The sequence below is a fragment of the Semicossyphus pulcher genome, unplaced genomic scaffold (genome assembly GCF_022749685.1).
Source record: "Semicossyphus pulcher isolate SPU_LCO1_2020_fin unplaced genomic scaffold, fSemPul1.0.p SCAF_12, whole genome shotgun sequence".
In the NCBI taxonomy this organism is placed as follows: domain Eukaryota; kingdom Metazoa; phylum Chordata; class Actinopteri; order Labriformes; family Labridae; genus Semicossyphus; species Semicossyphus pulcher.
In genome coordinates, this window is record NW_027211626.1 from 15,549,721 (window position 1) to 15,568,651 (window position 18,931).

Consider the following 18,931-nt stretch of genomic DNA (forward strand, 5'->3'; position numbering starts at 1 on the left):
GTGAAGCCCGGAGACAAACAGCTGAGCCGCTCCTCCTTTCAACAACAAACCTGTGTTTGAAGGTTACATCATTCCCACACATCATCTGATTATTTGGCTACATGTGAGTGTTTGCGAGGAGGATGTACTCTCCATTTCTCTCTGCACAACAAACAGAACTTCTCTTATTCACCCTTATTGTGCAGTTCAGAGAAAATGATATTTGGACGATTTGCTAATTGGGGCCTGCAAATCAATTTATTTTGAATGCCATGTGTTCAAAACTGTTGTCAATGTAGGATTGAGAACTTAGACAGCTCAAAATACATTATCATTATAAGATGAATCATTACTTGTAGTACAGGATTACCCTCTGTGCTGGATAGAGGACAAAAGACTTCTCCGGTCTGCTGTGTAGAGGGAAGATTTGTCCGCTAGGGTCTTTCCAAGGTAGACTTGACTATTGCAACGCACTTCTGTTTTTCAGGGATAAAAGCAGGGGTGACCTTTGTTGGACAGTAATAATGAGCATGCTGTTGTATCCTGGGTTCTTTGATCTGAGTCTAATATGATTAGAAACCAGGAACAATAAGGATCAGATAATATAAAGGTCAGAACTCCTTTCTTATTTGTTGACTGCAAAAGACAGAGTCTCTGTGTAACGTGGTTGTTCCTCTGTGATCGAAGCGGACTAAAAATGATTACATTCACTATATCAAAACCACAAACTAGAGGCCTCAAATTCCTGTAACCAAACATTACAGGCTGTAATGAACAACACTTACACAACAGTTAAAAACACTTAGAGTGTAACTTAAATGCATAATTTTATTTTGAAAAATGGTAACAAGTGGGAAAGGGGTTGAAGGTGGGCCTGAGGGTTGCACAGTGACAATAGCTTTAGGGCATTTTAATTATTATTATTATTTTTTAATTATAACACAGAAAAGTCCCAACTGGTCAGCTCTATGACATCATTGGCCTTGCAAGATTCAAGGCTGAGGGCATGTCAATCAATTTTAAACCCATGAAATCTTTTAAAGTATAATATGTATGAAATGCCAGAAACAACACCAGCACGGATGTGTTTCATCACTGTACAGTCATATTATTCAGTTAATGCTTAAGTTTGCATTACTACACAACTGTTACATAGCCAAGTTTATAATCTGTAGCATCTCTCAGTCGCTCTTCCCAATTATTCACCGAAACTTTTATCTGGTTATTTAATATTATTATTATTATTATATTTAATATTGTTTTTACCTGCAGTCAAAACTCGGGGAAGAGGTTTGAATATTCCTTCCTTCCGGTCTTAAGCTCCTCGTCAAATGACAGCAGTATGCTGCATTCAAGTGCTCATCGAGTGGTCCGTTTTCCCCAGATGCCAAGTCGTTCTTCACACTTCAGTGTGTTCACCAGTCTATGGTGTTCACGGACTTAATTCTTAATCTCCTGTTTTGTTTTCTTTTTGTTAATACGGAAACAGCATGGACGCTGCATATAATCTAGATCCATTAACTAATCTAATCTATTAATTAACTAATGGTTAACCTAATTCCATATTATAAATTATAAATGAGCCAAGTATTGATATGCAATACGTAGATTTATACAAATTTTTTTTCATAACATTTATCTTAGTCCGCCATGTTGCTGTGTTTTATGAAGTCAAGTCTTCAGGTCAGGTGCTTTTTTCCCCCCCAATCGGATACACATTTTTCCGATTATTCATCCAGCACGTGAATGCAGGATACGCTGTGTCGAGTAGAGTTGAGCTCAGCTGACCGGACGCTCCAGTCAAGTTTTTGCTGCTGCTGTTGTTGTCAGGTGTGTTTAGCCTGTAATGCAGTAGACCCAGTTAATTATCTTTGACTGGACAATGGCGGAGTACGGGTCGGACACGGAGGGGGACGAGCAGGAGACACCGCTGCTTCACCGGAGACACGAAGACAAAGTCCAGAGAGGTGAAGGAAATAAATCTCGAGCTAACTAACCCAGCGAGCTAACAATAACGCTGCCCGTATGCTCGGTTCATTTAGGGCAACATACGTATGTCTTAAAATGCGCTGGAAAAGCAGGAACGCGGCATGTATGTTTGATTTACTGGGTTTTCCTGTTTGTAGCTCTTTGTTTACCTTGCGAAGAGACAACATGAACACCTGCTCAAAGATACATGTTCTAATGCACCATGACTGACTTATACTACTACATATGTATAGTGCGCTATGACTGTTTACATTAGCAGCTACGTTTGAAGGGTCTATGGTTCTGTTCTTTACACCTATCCTGTTCTACTGTACACATGCTGACATGATAGTTAGCCTGAGTCACGAGTTAAAGTGCCATCTGCCCAGCTCAAATCATAAGACTGACACACCTGAGCTGCATTCACATCTGCAGGAAATACCAGTTTGAAAATCATGTATATTCTACTATGGATGTTGTAGCCCTGAAAAACAGTTTGTATTAAACTGTGCTGAGGATCCAGCCAGGCAATTTTGCCATGTTTGAACAGTACTTATTTGGTTAAGCTGAAATTATGTTTACAAAGTAAGCATTGCAACATGCTACGCAAGAACAAGGACAGGATTGTATTGTGCCATTGCCTATATTGTTATAAAAAGATGAAGAGCAGTGTAGTAGCAGTGTTTCACGCAATGACTTCAGTTTCGAACATGAAAAAGATCAGAAATAAAAATATAAGATGCATAAATATAATAAGAAAACATTTTCTCATTCCTCTAATTGACAGAAAATTAACCTGTTATAGATTTTTGAGAAAGGCTTCATTTATTACTCTGTGATTAAGTTAGGCTAAGTTGATTACAATGGTAGTCTACAGCATTAATAAGCTTGCTGTTATGTCTTTTATGTAATCAATACTAAGTTAACTAAATTCTTATTTTTCACTGCAGATTAATATTTTGCAACTGGAACTGGAACCTTTTTCTTGTAAAGAATATCAAACAAAAAGCTTTCTATAGCTCCCTATGCTGCACTGACAATACTACCTCCTCTGACAAATCTGCTTTATAAAGTAAATGTTCCATATTGTGTTGTTCAACTTGTTATTACGCCCTATACTAAGACAGTGTCATCTGCCAAACAGGTCTCATTATTTCTCTCTCTCTTCCCCTTGTAGCCCCAGCATGCTGCTCATCACGCTACGGCCTGGCGCTGCTCTCCTCCTTTGGCTTCTTCGTGGTCTACTCCTTGCGGGTGAACCTCAGCGTGGCTATGGTGGACATGCTTAACACCACACACCAATCCGACACCAACCACAGCGTCTCGGTTTGTCCTGCGCACCCCAGCCCTGCTCGACCCAAACACAACCACACGGTGAGCGAGAATGCGAACACAACTATCCATTACAGATTGACAGACTTTTGTTGGTCAGCTTGAACATACCCCCTTTAAGGCAAAAACTGTTCGTGTAACCATGAACAAAACGCTGATACAACTATCCAGATTTTTTGTGGTATTTATGGAAGAAAAGTTTTGCAAGAAGGCTGTTATTTGGTTAAGTTAGCTTCCCACATGTGACTACTGTCGAGCTGTGCTGATGACCACTTCTCCACAGACATGACGTAACAAGGCTAAGTCACAATCCACATCACAAGTCTTACATACGCTGCCTGGTAGATGTGGCTTCCATGTTTTGAAAGAAAGATTATTGCGTAAAGTAGAATATAAAGGCAGCTGGCAGACTGTGTAGCCAAAGAATCAGAAACACTGCGTTGGGTATTTATTCACTAAGTAATATTTGATCCAGCCTAAATCGCTCTCTGCCCTCCCCTCACAGGCCAAAGTGTACGACTGGGACTCTCAGACGCAGGGCTGGATCCTGGGCTCCTTCTTTTACGGCTACATCCTGACACAGATCCCTGGGGGCTACATGGCCGGCCGCTTTGGACCCAAGTGGCTGATGGGCTTTGGAATCCTGGGAACTGCAGTTTTTACTCTGCTCACCCCTGTGGCTGCTGACCTGGGTGCGAGCTACCTCATCGCTGTGAGGGTGCTGGAAGGGATAGGAGAGGTGGGGGAACTTAATAAGCTACTTGTATTAAAGGGTTTTCTAGGATCTAGGAATATAGATCAAACGTTTATAGAGTTGTAGACATAGGCTGCAAGCCAAGCTCTCTGCCTGCACTCCTGTTTATTATTTTCCTTTGTTTATCTTCAGGGAGTCACTTTCCCTGCAATGTACACCATGTGGGCAGCATGGGCCCCGCCTCTGGAGAGGAGCAGACTGCTCACTATTTCATACATTGGTAAGACACACAGACACAAGAGAAACAACGTCAAAACACAAAGGTTGGACTCCAAGTTATCATTCAGAAGTTAAACTACTGTATGTGCAGCTGTGAAGTGAAGTGGTTTGTCTTTTCTCTTCCATCCCAGGAGCCCAGCTGGGGACCGTAATCGCTCTCCCTCTGTCCGGTGAAATCTGTTTCTACCTGGACTGGACCTACGTCTTCTACCTCTTTGGTAATACACCTGGGTTGTCACTAGCGGAGGGGTTTTATACTGTGGTTTCTGATGGGCAACTCAGTCATGAGGTTTTAAGGGACTAATCCACCCTGTTAGAGCTAATCACAGATTTAGATTCCAACAGCTACTCTGTGCTGAAATATTTTAGGAGTTTCAGACTTCTTACTGTCGCTCAACTGGTTGTATCTATTTATTTTTATTTAATTTAATTTGTGAGTTATTGAACCTAAATCCTAGATTTCCTGTTTGGAGCTGATGAGTGCGGTAGTTTCTACATAGGCGACTGTCTTTTGCTTCTGATTAGCAGGAAGTTCTAATCTTATTTTAGACATGGGATGCATTAATGTATTTATTTGAAATAAAAGATACCTTAAAGTTTTCCCGTCATGACACTTCATAGTTAGTGAGCTGAAGGAAAGAGATGTGACTGGTTGTAGAAAAGGCACATGATATAATGTCTAATGACGTTTCAGCCACTTGTGACTCTAGTTTTTTTGCATATATATATCTGACCTCAAGTGCTCTCTGCACTAATACGTCACAGAATTATTATTATCTTCTTATTGTTATTTTCCTTTCATACACTTATCCATCACGGTGCTCTTTTGAAAGCTTCAGACGAGCTGTTTCCAGTGTCTGTTCTTTTGTTCCTCTTTGTTTCTGCGTAAACGATGATTTAGCAAGTTGAAGAAGAAAATGTGCTTACATGTTGAACCATAGAACAAGTCACCTTATTTACTTGTCTGGTGAACTACTTTAACTCCATCGCGAACGTAACGAGCAAACACACCACAGTGTCTTCCTTTTGTATCAAAACAGTCTGATAATCTTTGATCTTGTGACTCCGTACGATCTGTCAATCTTAGATGTTTGAGTAAGTGCTTGATTCCTTCTTGCGTGTGTGTCCAGGTGCCATCGGCCTGGTGTGGTTCGTCTTGTGGGCTTTCCTCGTCTTTGACAGTCCAAACACTCACCCACGGATATCAGAGGAGGAGAAACTCTACATCAACGCCTCACTCAAGAATGAGGTAACACAAAAACAGACTGTGTCCTTAAAAACAAAGTCAAACTATGAAAAACAATGTAAGAGAAAACAAAGGGTCGGGATTCCTTTTTTTCATTCCTCTGTTTTTAACATGAAATGGTAGTGATACTATTAATGGCCATTTTGAAATGATGTACTGCTAAGACATCAGCAGCAGCGTGCTTGAGGCTTTTAGGGTCCAGTGCTGTTATCAGATGCTGCTGTTACGTAATCTCAGCGTATTGCAGCAATGTATTCTTATCTTTCTTACTCAACACTTCCTATTACTCTGCAGTTTTCATGACATTCAGTAGCAAAGCTAAGCCTTTGCTCACAGTGATGGAGAACATACTTACTGGGTTTATCATTTGTACTGGAAAACAAACTCTGGCATCTGTCTGGCCTCTGATTTAGTGCAATCTACGGCAACCTTTAAGGTCTTCTTTCATCAGAGACTTCTGTGTGGAAACTGATCGTAAAATGTGTGTGAGATTATGACTTAAAATTGTCCTAAACAATATTTCACATACAATGTTATTTTTCATTGACTGTTGGATATAATAAAATAAAGTAGAATGGAGACATGAAATTTGTCTGGCCAGCAGGGGGAGTAAGACCTAAAACAGGAACCAGTTAATGCAACAGAGGAGAGATGACAGACAGATTCATGTCTATTGGTTTCTTCTAAAGTAGTGTAGTGTCTAAAGTTAAAACCCATTTTAATGGTACTACAACATTTTAACATCTCAGTTATTAAAGATGTATCTGTTTTTAATGGTAGATGTATTAATAAAAAACTAACAACATATTTATTTCTGCTTCCTGTGTGTCCAAGCTGTCCACTTCAAAAGCTGGCATCCCCTGGGGAGCCATAGTGACGTCCAGACCGCTGTGGGCCATCGTGGTGGCTCACTTCTCCTACAACTGGACCTTCTACACCCTCCTCACCCTGCTGCCGACCTACATGAACGACATCCTGGGCTTCAGCATACAGCAGGTGAAGTACTTCACTTACAAAGCATTAATTTATGGGCTCAATCACCATTGTGTTACCTCATTCGGCGACAGATAGTGACTTAACAGACATTTATTTATGCAAATTTTTGATTAATATCGCTAGAGTCCAAAATGATTTATACACACTGATGCATATAATACCTTATAATGAAATAATAAATAATAGCTTGCTGTTGTCTCTTTCTGTCTACAATAGAATGGTATCCTGTCAGCTCTTCCTTACCTGGGCTGTGCCGTGGTTGCTGTGCTGAGCGGCCAGCTTGCTGATTACCTGCGGGAAACCCTCCTCTACCGCACCGTCGTCGTCCGGAAGTCCTTCTCACTTGTTGGTAAGAAATACCCAAATCACTGCGCAATCTTAAAGTCATCTGTAAACTGTCTGATACATCTGGTTTACTACCTCTGAAGATGTTTTAAGAGTTATTGTGTTACTTCTGCAGGAATGATTGGCCCGGCGGTGTTCCTGGTGGCGGCAGGATACACAGGCTGTAACTACACCTTGGCTGTGACCTTCCTCACCCTCTCCTCCGCTCTGGGTGGGGTGTCGGCCTCCGGCTTCAACATCAACCACCTTGACATTGCACCTTCGTAAGAACTTATCTCAATAACCTCTGATTGTAAACACAATAGAGAGATCCTGCTCATGATGCAGAAAACCAAATCAAACCAATTACAGTCAAAGCTGTTGTTTAACAGGTTAATAACTATTCAAGACTTTTAACAATCAATGTGCTTGTGTCTGTAGGTATGCTGGTATTCTCCTGGGAATCACCAACACCTTCGCCACCATCCCTGGCATGGTGGGACCAGTCATCGCAAGAGCACTCACCAAACATGTAAGAAACTCATGCACACACACACTTTATTAACCATTCTGCACATTTCTTCCCTGAAGTTTAGCAGCTCTGAGCAGCGCATGAACTAACAGGGGTCACACTGGGTAATAGTGTCCCAAACAGATGGTATCTTTGGCTCGATGCTCTCTTTCCTGTCTAATTGGTTTAGTCAGTGCCGGATTAGCATGTCAACATTTGTCCATCAGGGGGCATCCATAGACCTTTAGAAAAGACCAGACAGTCAGTTAGATGAATCGTCAGAAAAACTATAAGTAACCTTTTTTATTTAATATATCATTAAGCATTAAAAGAATTAAGATTATAGAGGAAAAGACATTAAGAGATCATATATTTTCTTTTCTTCTTCTTACTTTTATAATTGTTTTGTTTGTATTTTCTTTTGCTAAAACAGGAAGTAACAAATTGTAAAATCTTGACCTTGTACATTTTTATTATCGGGGCACCTGTGACTTTTTTTTTAGTTATGCACCAGATCATATTACTAATGACACACAAGTGCAATGATGACTATCTGTGCTTACCGTCCTTCAGAACACCATAGAAGAATGGCAGGCCGTCTTCTACATCGCTGCTGCCATCAACGTGTTGGGAGCGGCCGTCTACACTCTGTTTGGTCGAGGAACGGTGCAGCCCTGGGCCGTCCACACGTCCTACTCCCATGGAGACTGAGGCAGAAGACACGTACCAGACTTTTACAGTGTATGTCTCAATCACAGGCTTATTCAACAGGTACTTTTATCAAGGGATGTTCCAGCTGTGCTGATGATTCTCAAAGCACAGCTGTCTTACAGCGAGTAACAGCCATATTACACTCTTAATGTTCTTTACTGTGACTGTGGGTCTGTTGATAGATAAACCTGCATCCACAGCAATGAACAAAGAGGAGTGCAGTTTACAGGAAATAATTACTATCAGAGACAAAAATAATTTATGAGAAGAAGAAACAACCCAAGTTTAATGTTCAAAACGTGCACCGCAGACAGCTGGTTTTGTGGAAGCACTCTCATCTCTGACTGAGAAAAAGAGAACTTAGCCAGTTAAGGCTGGCTGGTTGTCAGGCATTATGAATATCATAAGCCATGAAAGCTTCACTATCCCAATGTAGTTCTCTTCTGGTGTTCAGGTTTGCCAATCTGCCAACTTCCTGGGCTCAGTTGCTTTGTCAGTCTCCAGAGCACTTTCCTTCCTTTACCACATTTTTAACCCAAGAAGTCCACAGCAAAATCCTGTTGAGTTTTATTGCCAATTGAAGGATGCTTTCTTTTACCCGTGTTTCTAAAGTCACAAACACAAAACGTGCTACTTTGCAACCTTACAAAGTGCCAGCAAGTGTAGCTTTTAACGTCTAAATAGTTTGACCTAATAATGACAAACACGTCTTTCTAAACTCACCACGTCTTTAATGAGACAGACACGTGATTGCACAGCACGCACAAACACTTGCCTTATCGTGAAGCCTCCTCAGAATGATTTTAAATCTCTTTGTCTTTCACATGATTGACAATGGACCATTTTTGTCGTATTGTTCACGTCTGTGATTTTATGTGCGCAACGACACGTGTTGTCTTTTTGGGTAATGCCCACCAGGCACCTCTTTTATTTCAGGTAGTGGCCCTTCACTTGTGCATACTAAAGCATGGGCCGTTTTTCTGTCAATCTATAACACTAAGAAGATGCTACGTGTTAAAACCATTCTAATGTAGGGAGAAGAAACGCTTGAAAGATGTTCCTGGTGGCGTTACTTGATTTAAGGAATTTGCACTTTCTGTGTCGATTCTCAGGTATCTTATGTCTTATAATGATCGATAAGGATGTTTACTTTTATGACGTGATCTGCTTTATTCATGTGTTCTCAAGTTTTAAGTGTCATGTGATTCCTCTTAAAAAACAGAACATATAGCTATGTTAATAATTGAACATATCTTGTAGTCATATGGTATTTCTTTGTTTTAAATTTTCATCAACGTGATGAGCTGAAGAAATATAATTTTTCCATGCAGTTTGCACTCTTACAGGTCAAATGTTCAGTATAACTTTCTGTATTTCTACATGTTAAAAAGTGACTCTAGAGAGGTAAATCAAAACCAATCCATCGGGGAAAATATGTTTTCTTAGTTGTAATTTCTGTCAACAAGTAGCATCATCAACATCACCATCCCAGATTCAGATGTAATGCACTTGTGCCTTATGACATTATCTTAAACGGGGTCAGACACTTCAGGTCTGTAGATTTGTTCTCTTGATAAAGGGTTCCATTTGTTACTGATTTTTATTTTAAATTTTTACATTAGTGTTTATATACATAGGATAAAGGGACTTTTATGTGATATGTGAATGCACACTGTACTTTGAAGGTAACAGTTGTAAACCTTTAACCTGGAAATATTACAGAAATGTGTCTTAAATTACTCGTGTTGTGAATACTTAATCATATACAGTAATGCTCCCATCTGATATTGTGTTTGATTATTATTTTATTATATTGCCACTGTCACAGCTCTCGCCTAACTAAAGGAACAATGTCCTTTTCTATATTGCAGCTGTATTTTATACAGAATCATATTTACACACATACGTTCTCCTGTGGACGACTACTGTTCTGATTGAATGCAGATCTACATTTGGACACACTTCACTATTAACAAAGGCAGAAAGAGTAGCTCATTATTTCAAATATTTCACAATATCATCATAAAATGTATTAAAGGATTAGTTAACGCCTCTACAAAACATAATGAAATAACGACTTTATATTTACCTTTACTTGTTTCTTTCACTATGTGTCGCCCTCCTGCTGTTTCCCAGCAGTCCTGCATCCTGTGACACTATAAGCAGACAGGCCTACAGACAGACGCACTTGAAAAAAGTCAAGGGCAGGCAGGTTGATTTTAATCCATCAAGGGAGCGTCTGGAAAGGTGAGCGCTCCACCTGCTGCACGTGACAGTACGCTACTCGCTTCATTTATTCCCTAGCAGACATCAAGCGGTTTCGCAAAACCGACACCATCGCTGAAGCTATATGCATCTCTGTGACACAATTGCGATACTCGTTTGTAAATCTGGAGCTTGTAGCGTGTTTTTATTCCTATTGGACAGTTTCTACAGCGCCAAATAATACAACAGCAAAAAAAATACCAGTCTTAAACACCTCTATGTACTCTTTGTAAATCTTAAAACGGACTGGCGGAACACCTTCAGTGGTTTGCTTTTTTATATTTTGTAAGGAAACGTAATCGTTGTTGTGTCCGATAATGGATGCGTCGCCGGTGTCCTATGATAAACTCGTTTACGCTAACTTCTCCTGGTCCCTCGTTGTGATGCTGTAGTCACAACAGCGAGCGCGCGCAATTACGCAACACCCCCGCCTGTCCTGTGCGCTATAACCGGATCAGCGTCTCTCCTCAGCTTCTCCGGTCCTGCACCGAACCTGACGCCGGCCAGCTCTCAGGTACGACTCAGTACATGACATTATGCATTGAAGGTATATCGCTTTGCATGCAATGTAAAACGTGTGAGCGTGGTCTTTGGGCTCCACGCGGTGTTTTGGGAATATTGTTGTGATGCAGAAGAGAGGGCAGACGGCTGGTAGTTAATACGCATCCAGGCGTCAGTAAGAGGGCAGATGATAGAACATGGCGGAGGGGTGACATTTCCCTTAAATCCCTCAGACATTAGATTTATCGCTATAGTTGTTAAAATTTCCACGCATGCTCTGATTTTTTTGTAATCTTTTGTACAATAAAGCGCACTGCGGCATCTGCTGTGACGTTGTATATGAGGGATGACTTTAAATACGCGAATGTAGCCTACATGTTTATCTGTCCTGGCACTGACTTCACCCGATCAAGTCTAAAGAGTCAAGATCAAGTGGGGATTCATGTTACAGTTGGATTTAAGCTACTGGGCTTTGCTACCTGGTGCAACTACATTTAAAGCAAATACAACAAATTCTTACTCACTAGGATAAGTTAATAGAGGACTTCTTTGTGCACATATATACACACTCCTGCAAAGTTAACATCATACTGAGTTGTGTATACTCTCCCCTGCATTAACCTGTGAAATGCACTGCAGAGTCTGACAAATGGCTGCTACACTATCAGGGGATAGGACCTGACAAAATGGTGGATTCTGGCTTCAAATGAAGCTTTAGAAAGTCTGTGCTTGTGAAAAGAGGACGGTGCAGGGAAACATCAGAGTCTTGTTGTCTGGAGCAGAGCAGGTACAGGAGCGCAGGTGGGATGTGAAAGATGAGAGCAGGGGTGTGCATGGATGGAGGAATAGAGGGAAGGAGGGGCAGAGTGTTTTGTGCTTGGCGCAGTTCAGTGGCCATAGATACCATTCTTAATCTTCAGAGATGCACCTTTAAGGAAAACATCCACTGTTTTCTGTTGCCACATATCCAGGACCAAACAACACGGACAGTTTAAGGGATGGTGAAATCAAAGAAAAGGTGCAGCATGTTAAATTCTTTCTGCGCAAGTCACTTGAAGAGGCATTAGCACTCTACTCATGTTTTTATTGTTAGCGCTGAATATCCAGCTGTGTGATCTTGCAAAGGCTCAATCTGCCGATCACAATAACTAGTGTTTCCTGTCCTGCAAACCATCTGTGCACCGCACTGACTGTAATTTAACACTGCTTTTATCAGACAGACCGCCTTGTAACTCCAGCCTGCTGCAGTCACCATGGGAAAGGAGAAACTCCACATCAACATTGTCGTGATCGGCCATGTGGACTCTGGCAAGTCCACCACTACTGGCCACCTCATCTACAAGTGTGGGGGCATCGACAAGAGAACCATTGAGAAGTTCGAAAAGGAAGCTGCCGAGGTAAGAAGATACAGATAAGAGAGGTAGATGCCTTCTTGAATCCACTTATTCCTTTCCTCGATGAGCCACACCAACTGAAAACAAACTACTATGTCGTTCTTTTTGTCAGATGGGGAAGGGGTCTTTCAAGTACGCCTGGGTGCTGGACAAGCTTAAGGCAGAAAGGGAGCGTGGCATTACCATCGATATCTCACTGTGGAAGTTTGAAACCAGCAAGTACTACGTGACCATCATCGATGCCCCCGGTCATAGGGACTTCATCAAGAACATGATCACTGGCACCTCCCAGGTATGTAACTTGAGGATGATCGGCCATTCAGTGTGCATTACAGTGTATGGCAAAGCTGTCGGATCATTGCATCAGCCTATGTGCCTTTTTAGAAAGACTGACCCGTGACTCTTATCTATAGAGACTTTTCCACTGGTTCTTGAAGAACAGGCTTTCATGCCTTTCTAAAAAAGCTTTGCATATTGCCACAAAAGGCCCTATAAACATAGTATAAGTAGCAGCAAGTTCAAGTGTTTTATCCTAACTTTTAATTGTGTTAGACAGGACTTCTGTTTCACCTGATAGACTTCTTCATTTATTTTACCACAATCAGAAAAGGAACTTTGAAAAGATCCAGAACAGTGCAATGGTCGAAGCTGCTTTGACCCAACAGTACCGATGTTTTACCTCTGCATCTTCAGGCGGACTGTGCAGTGCTGATTGTGGCAGCAGGCGTGGGAGAGTTCGAGGCCGGCATTTCCAAGAACGGACAGACCCGGGAGCACGCCCTGCTGGCCTACACTCTGGGAGTGAAGCAGCTCATCGTGGGCATCAACAAGATGGACTCCACCGAGCCAAACTACAGCCAGAAGCGTTATGAGGAAATTGTGAAGGAAGTGAGCACCTACATCAAGAAGATTGGCTACAATCCGGACACTGTTGCCTTCGTACCCATTTCAGGCTGGAATGGAGACAACATGCTTGAGCCAAGCCCCAATGTAAGTAGAACAAATAAAATAGCCATGCAAATACTTTAAGAATCAGTGAGATGTACCAACCTTGTATTTGAATACAAATTTGGATGGCTCCTGCCAGGGGAAGCTGTAGCTCAAAGGCTGACCATTTACTGTGACTACTGGTCCAACCCAAATAATCAGTCCAGATACAGAGTTTGATTTTTCACACTTTACCCTGAAATCACCGTAGCAGTGGCCTTCTGCTACTCATGTCAACCAATAATATCTAACTATAACTTACTATATGTAACAACAGAACAACGTAGTTTGCTTTTAACTGACAAAACACTTCTTATCACTTCACATCTTATTCTCTCTAGATGACGTGGTTTAAGGGATGGAAGATCACCAGGAAAGAAGGCAACGCATCGGGGACGACACTACTGGAGGCTCTGGACGCCATCCAGCCCCCCAGCCGTCCCACAGACAAAGCTCTACGTCTACCCCTGCAGGATGTCTACAAGATAGGAGGCATGTAGCACGCTGATAAAGACATTTGGAAAATCTCCAAACTTTTGGAATAGAGTCTTTTTATGTCTGACGGCCTTTATATTCACATAAATGCCCTTTCTTGAGTTGTCTCTGTTCTGGACTTCTTCTCAGGTATTGGAACAGTGCCTGTAGGCCGTGTGGAAACGGGCATACTAAAGCCAGGCATGGTGGTGACTTTTGCGCCCGTCAATGTGACTACTGAGGTAAAGTCTGTGGAGATGCACCACGAGGCGCTGACTGAGGCCCTCCCTGGCGACAATGTGGGCTTCAACGTCAAGAACGTGTCAGTCAAGGATATTCGTCGTGGCAATGTAGCCGGGGATAGCAAGAACGACCCACCGCAGGAAGCTGCCAACTTCACTGCTCAGGTACACATTACAAATTTTTTCTTGACACACAGAGGGAGAACTTCTTTAACAGGAAGTAAATAATCTTTCTTAATAGGGCATTCATCACAATGTCTCATTGCTTTATAGGTGATCATCCTTAATCACCCCGGCCAGATCAGTGCTGGCTATGCTCCCGTGCTGGATTGTCACACAGCTCACATCGCCTGCAAGTTTGCAGAGCTCAAGGAAAAGATTGATCGTCGCTCGGGCAAGAAGCTGGAGGACAACCCCAAATCACTCAAGTCTGGAGATGCTGCTATTGTGGATATGATTCCTGGAAAGCCAATGTGTGTTGAGAGCTTCTCGGAGTACCCTCCACTTGGTAAGTTCAAGGCTAGAACCTTCAAACACACTATCAAAGGCACTGGGGGTCATACCAGTTTAAAGCATAATCTAAAATATATATCTAAATATCCTCTTCACCTTGCAGGTCGTTTTGCCGTGCGTGACATGCGGCAGACTGTGGCCGTTGGCGTGATTAAGGGCGTGGAGAAGAAGGTCTCCACCACTGGTAAAGTTACCAAGTCCGCCCAGAAGGCCCAGAGGAACAAATGAATGTTGTGCTTCTCTGCCGACCCCAAGGTCTCCCATGGCAGGACATCAGTCATCCAACTTCATCCTACAATTGGCTGCTTCAACTTAATTATCAAAGACTGGTTAATCATCACAATGCATCGCAAAAGCATTCGAAGGAAAGAACAACGTTTAGATGTTAAGTCCTTGAGGCGGCACTCCTGACTCCATTTCAGTGGTTAGATTACCATTACGTACAATGTTATATCAAACAGATCGTTTTAATTGTGCACTGTTGATTTGATTCAATGCAGTATCTTTCTGTGATATTGATATTGAGACATTGATCAATTAGAGGTACTGAAATATATCATTTCTCTAGCTCGTTGGAGTGCAGGTACTGGTCTCTTTACATGGTACATGTTGTCTTGCTTTTAGTGTTTGTTTGCAAAAACATTGTGCTCTGTAGGAGCCTTAGGGAAGAAGTTGTTCTTCCGAGAACTAGATGAGTAGAACTTTGTGATTTCTTGTGTTTAAGCTTTAAAAAGCACTTAAACTAATGGTTCAAATGTATCCTTCCCAGGGGGCTCTGAGTAGGCCACCTGTCGATTCTTAAAGCACTTTGATTGGAGTTTTGCTAACTTTGCACTTGCACTGGAGAAGCTTAAATTAGCATAAGCTACTGCACCTTACTGTAAGATGGCATGAGCCTCTTTGCAACATTAAACATGTTTCAACCAAAAGTCTTGTGCTGGGTTCTTCAATCATTTTTTTTGAGTGTCTGGCAAAGTGACTTCAACTTTCAGCCTTCAACTTTTTAATCCTATTAGACATTACATTACATATCTTTGTCCACAAGATGTAGCTATAAGTCAATGGGTAGGATGCCACGTAGGCAAGGGGCGTGCTCTCACAGACTTGCCGGAAACACTCGCAGTACAACTACAACAGAAGAGTTTCACTCTTTTCATTGCACCATCATGACTGGTAGAGGAAGACCACGCAAGGCAAAGAGTCCTGACAAAACTAGACAGGAGGATAAGAAAGTAGTGAGTCTGCCCAGATGTCCAGGAAAGGACTTTTCAGAGGAGAAACAGAATGGCACCCCGAAGGAGCAGAAACCAAAGGAGAGGAAAAAGATAAACCAATCTGAGGAGAATCCACCAAAAGAAACCACAAAGCATCAAAGGGCACCTGTAGATAACACAAAGGCTTCTGCACGAGGCACACGACCCAAAACAACACGACAATCTGCAGATGGGATAACAAAGACGCAGCCAAAGACACCAACGGACACCACAAAGGATTTGATGAAGGCTGAAAAAGCAAAACCATCTGTTAGAAAGGCAAAATCACCACAAGAATTTATAGAGGTGTCTGATGTGCAGCCAGAGACACCAAAGGACACCACAAAGGATTTGATAAAGGCTGAAAAAGCAAAACCAAAAGGTCGTGTGCCACAAAAAAAGCGTGAAGACAAAACTTCAGAGGACTCCATCCTCTCCACAACTCTGGAAAAATTGAAAATTAAGAGGCAAGAGAAATCTGACGCCTCAAAAGTCGTCAATAACCTAATAGATCATATAATTGCACACATGAAACAAAACACCCTATGCTTTAAAGAAGTACAAGAACCACTTCGTACTGGAAGTTACTATGAAAATCTGAAGGTAAGCACTGAGTTCCATAATCAACAAGTGGTGATTTTAGCAGAATTGTTTCCAAAGTATGTCACGGTGTATCCGACGGTGATGCGTTTATGTACACAGATTTCCAATCCTGATGAATTTGATGTAATGCTGCCCATTCGTGTTGACCGAGTGGACGTTCAACCATTTGGAGATGATGGAGCTTTTTACAGCGTGGCCTTAAAGCGCGGAAAGAGCCCTTTGCAAAAATTTCAGGAGACCAGCATTTTATCTGCCAGCGAAATGCTCAAGGACTTCAGGGACGAAGTGAAGAAGTGTGCAAAGAAATTTCCAGGTGAATACTTAACTAAGCATGCAGCTGTGGAACCAGTCACTGTGGCTGGCAGGTACAAAATTCCCTACAATTATCTGAGCAACAGCAATACCTTAAAGTCATTTTTTAGATGGTGCTGTCTGACACTGCCTTTGTCTAACCAAAGCAGGGTACTTACACAATCTGACATAACTGAGACTTTAATGTGGCTACATAATTTAATGTTATTCTTCTTCGTCTACTTTTTTGTTCTTTTAGAATGGAAGATGGACAAAAAGAAAAAAGGCTGCCCTGCAGTGACTCTGACCACAACTGTGCAATCAGTCACCATTTCACTGGATGTTGTTCTCAGTCTTGTGGTTAAATCCAGCTGGCCATCTTTCACTCGAGAAGGTCTTAAAGTAGAGGGCTGGCTGGGAAGAAAAGTAAAGCAAGAATACAAGTGGCTGCCATATTATCTTGTCCCAAAATATGAAGGCAAGGGGACAGTGGTTAAGGATGATGTTCCTGCTAAGGGTAAGTCAGAGAGATAGCTGTTTAAATTTGCCTCATGCCTCGAGTCCAAGCATTTGAAATGTTTCATGTTTTCATATACTGTGTGCTCAGCAGTTTCACGTCATTTTGGGGCTTTCACACCTGTCGTTTCATGAATGATGCCTCCGCAGAAAGAAAAGGAAGTGTCAAATTCCCCTGCTCATTGAGCATTCTGTATTTTGTCACACAGATGTTTGGCGGGTTTCATTCTCTCATGTTGAGAAGGCCATACTGAAGAATCATGGATCTGAGAAGACGTGCTGTGAGAAAGACGGAGTACGCTGCTGCAGGTAAGGTCTCCTTATTTCAGAATAGAAAGTCTGGATGTTCTCGTTAAAAGGCATCTTATTTGTAATTACATAGAAATAACTTTAAATTATGATGATCAACGTATAATTATTTTCTTAAAAAGGTAACAATCAGTCTGTTCCATTCTCTTTACACACAGGAAGGAGTGTTTGAAGCTCCTGAAGCACCTTCTCGGCCTGCTCAAGGAAAAAAACTCTTCTTTGGACAAGTTCTGCTCGTACCACGCCAAGACCACGCTCCTACATGCCTGCTGCTCCAGAACTAAAGACAGCGATTGGAGGGCCTCAGATCTGAGCTCCTGTTTTCGAATGCTCCTAAATGACTTTGTGGAACATCTGGAAAGAGGTTCTCTACAAAACTTCTTTATCCCGTCTCAGAACCTGCTCTCTGGTCCTGGCAAAAAGAAATGCAGTGATCTGGCTCGTTGCATCAGAGAGGAATGTGACAATGGCTTTCTTATTTTCAATGACAAACATCAGTGATTGGCTTGTGAATACTTCAGCCACATTTTGATATGCATTAAGTAAAGATTGGGCCTTAAAACATGTACCTGTAAAAGTAATCTTTTACCGAAGTAAGCAGAATCATAATGGCACCAATTTAATTAAATTTTTTTTTTTTTATTATTGATTGTTTTTTCTGATGTTTCTAACATCATTGTGAAGATCTTTTGCTTTTATATCAAAGCAAAATAAAAAACAAAAGTAATCATTAAATGTATTACTATCATAAAAGGTGAACTGGGTTAAAATTGAACAGCAAAATTCAATTGATTTGATCGTAATCGCGTTTTGAGTGCCAATTATATTCTGTTGTTTCCATTGTATTGTATCTGACTTAAATACATGTCTCCTTAACATTAAACATATGTCAGCAATGTACTACTCTGAGATATTGTCATCTGTGATTGTTTAAGCTTGATCCATGCTATAATGGGACTCTACATGGTTTATTGTAATAACCTTCAAATGTTATGAAATATTTAATCCAAGTCAGATTATAAAACATCTTTAAATGCATTTTGTGTTTGTGTCACGATCAAACACAAAAGCCTTTACAGTTAACAACCCTCACACATTGTCAAAATTAAGCTAGTACACATCAGTTTTAAACATTCATAAGCTTTAGTTAGTAAGTTAGTTCATCTGCTATAGCATCTTTCACAGAGCAAAGTGCTTCACAAAAAAATCACAGTACAATAATATTAACAATAATGACCAAATAATTAAATGTTAATGTAAATTAAATGTATCCTATAACACAATTTTCAGAAGTCCCAGAGGTCAAGTGATGACCTCAGAGGGATCAGGTAACATACCTGGGGCAAAGTAAAATAATTTACACCAAACAGAAATAGAACTAATTGCTTCAAAGTATTGTTAGAATGTATTTTTACTTCTTCCCCTTTTTCAAGTTGGGTTTATTAAGCCCAAACATGCGACTCATCTTGGTAGGATATGGACTTTAAAATGGCTTCTTACCGGAGGCTGAGGACATCCAAACACGCACCACAGAAGCTGATGA

General features: G+C 41.3%; 3 protein-coding genes across 4 annotated transcripts; all 3 read left to right on the top strand.

The window, feature by feature from the left end:
- The first annotated feature begins 1,789 nt into the window (after window positions 1–1,789).
- Window positions 1,790–9,838, top strand: slc17a5 (solute carrier family 17 member 5). The gene is made up of 11 exons (XM_069659092.1): window positions 1,790–1,946; window positions 3,125–3,321; window positions 3,785–4,018; window positions 4,166–4,253; window positions 4,384–4,470; window positions 5,383–5,501; window positions 6,333–6,494; window positions 6,711–6,843; window positions 6,955–7,102; window positions 7,260–7,350; window positions 7,903–9,838. Exons 1-11 carry the CDS (start codon window positions 1,862–1,864, stop codon window positions 8,038–8,040), a joined length of 1,482 nt encoding a protein of 493 aa, XP_069515193.1. The 5' UTR covers window positions 1,790–1,861; the 3' UTR covers window positions 8,041–9,838.
- Window positions 9,839–10,753: 915 nt separating this feature from the next.
- eef1a1a (eukaryotic translation elongation factor 1 alpha 1a) lies at window positions 10,754–15,345 on the top strand. 2 transcript variants are annotated; one of them, XM_069658977.1, is made up of 8 exons: window positions 10,754–10,819; window positions 12,023–12,203; window positions 12,313–12,492; window positions 12,894–13,190; window positions 13,529–13,679; window positions 13,812–14,068; window positions 14,177–14,411; window positions 14,520–15,345. In XM_069658977.1, exons 2-8 carry the CDS (start codon window positions 12,060–12,062, stop codon window positions 14,642–14,644), a joined length of 1,389 nt encoding a protein of 462 aa, XP_069515078.1. In that variant the 5' UTR covers window positions 10,754–10,819; window positions 12,023–12,059; the 3' UTR covers window positions 14,645–15,345. The 2 variants fall into 2 exon arrangements, with proteins under 2 accessions (XP_069515078.1, XP_069515079.1); XM_069658978.1 differs by lacking the exon at window positions 10,754–10,819 and having other exon boundaries at window positions 12,183–12,226.
- Window positions 15,346–15,561: 216 nt separating this feature from the next.
- On the top strand, window positions 15,562–18,236 carry cgasa (cyclic GMP-AMP synthase a). Its single transcript, XM_069658914.1, has 5 exons — window positions 15,562–16,272; window positions 16,372–16,585; window positions 16,823–17,080; window positions 17,289–17,388; window positions 17,547–18,236. Exons 1-5 carry the CDS (start codon window positions 15,583–15,585, stop codon window positions 17,887–17,889), a joined length of 1,605 nt encoding a protein of 534 aa, XP_069515015.1. The 5' UTR covers window positions 15,562–15,582; the 3' UTR covers window positions 17,890–18,236.
- The last annotated feature ends 695 nt before the right edge of the window (window positions 18,237–18,931 follow it).

What these genes read in the sequence shown, in the direction of transcription:
- eef1a1a (XM_069658977.1), top strand. Translation starts at nt 12,060, where the DNA reads ATGGGAAAGGAGAAACTCCACATCAACATTGTCGTGATCGGCCATGTG. An exon ending in TCGAAAAGGAAGCTGCCGAG is followed by an intron (nt 12,204 to 12,312) that starts GTAAGAAGATAC and finishes TCTTTTTGTCAG; the next exon opens with ATGGGGAAGGGGTCTTTCAA. An exon ending in CTGCCAACTTCACTGCTCAG is followed by an intron (nt 14,069 to 14,176) that starts GTACACATTACA and finishes ATTGCTTTATAG; the next exon opens with GTGATCATCCTTAATCACCC.
- slc17a5 (XM_069659092.1), top strand. Translation starts at nt 1,862, where the DNA reads ATGGCGGAGTACGGGTCGGACACGGAGGGGGACGAGCAGGAGACACCG. An exon ending in CTACGTCTTCTACCTCTTTG is followed by an intron (nt 4,471 to 5,382) that starts GTAATACACCTG and finishes GTGTGTGTCCAG; the next exon opens with GTGCCATCGGCCTGGTGTGG. An exon ending in CAAGAGCACTCACCAAACAT is followed by an intron (nt 7,351 to 7,902) that starts GTAAGAAACTCA and finishes ACCGTCCTTCAG; the next exon opens with AACACCATAGAAGAATGGCA.
- cgasa (XM_069658914.1), top strand. Translation starts at nt 15,583, where the DNA reads ATGACTGGTAGAGGAAGACCACGCAAGGCAAAGAGTCCTGACAAAACT. An exon ending in GTGTGCAAAGAAATTTCCAG is followed by an intron (nt 16,586 to 16,822) that starts GTGAATACTTAA and finishes TTGTTCTTTTAG; the next exon opens with AATGGAAGATGGACAAAAAG. An exon ending in GACGGAGTACGCTGCTGCAG is followed by an intron (nt 17,389 to 17,546) that starts GTAAGGTCTCCT and finishes CTTTACACACAG; the next exon opens with GAAGGAGTGTTTGAAGCTCC.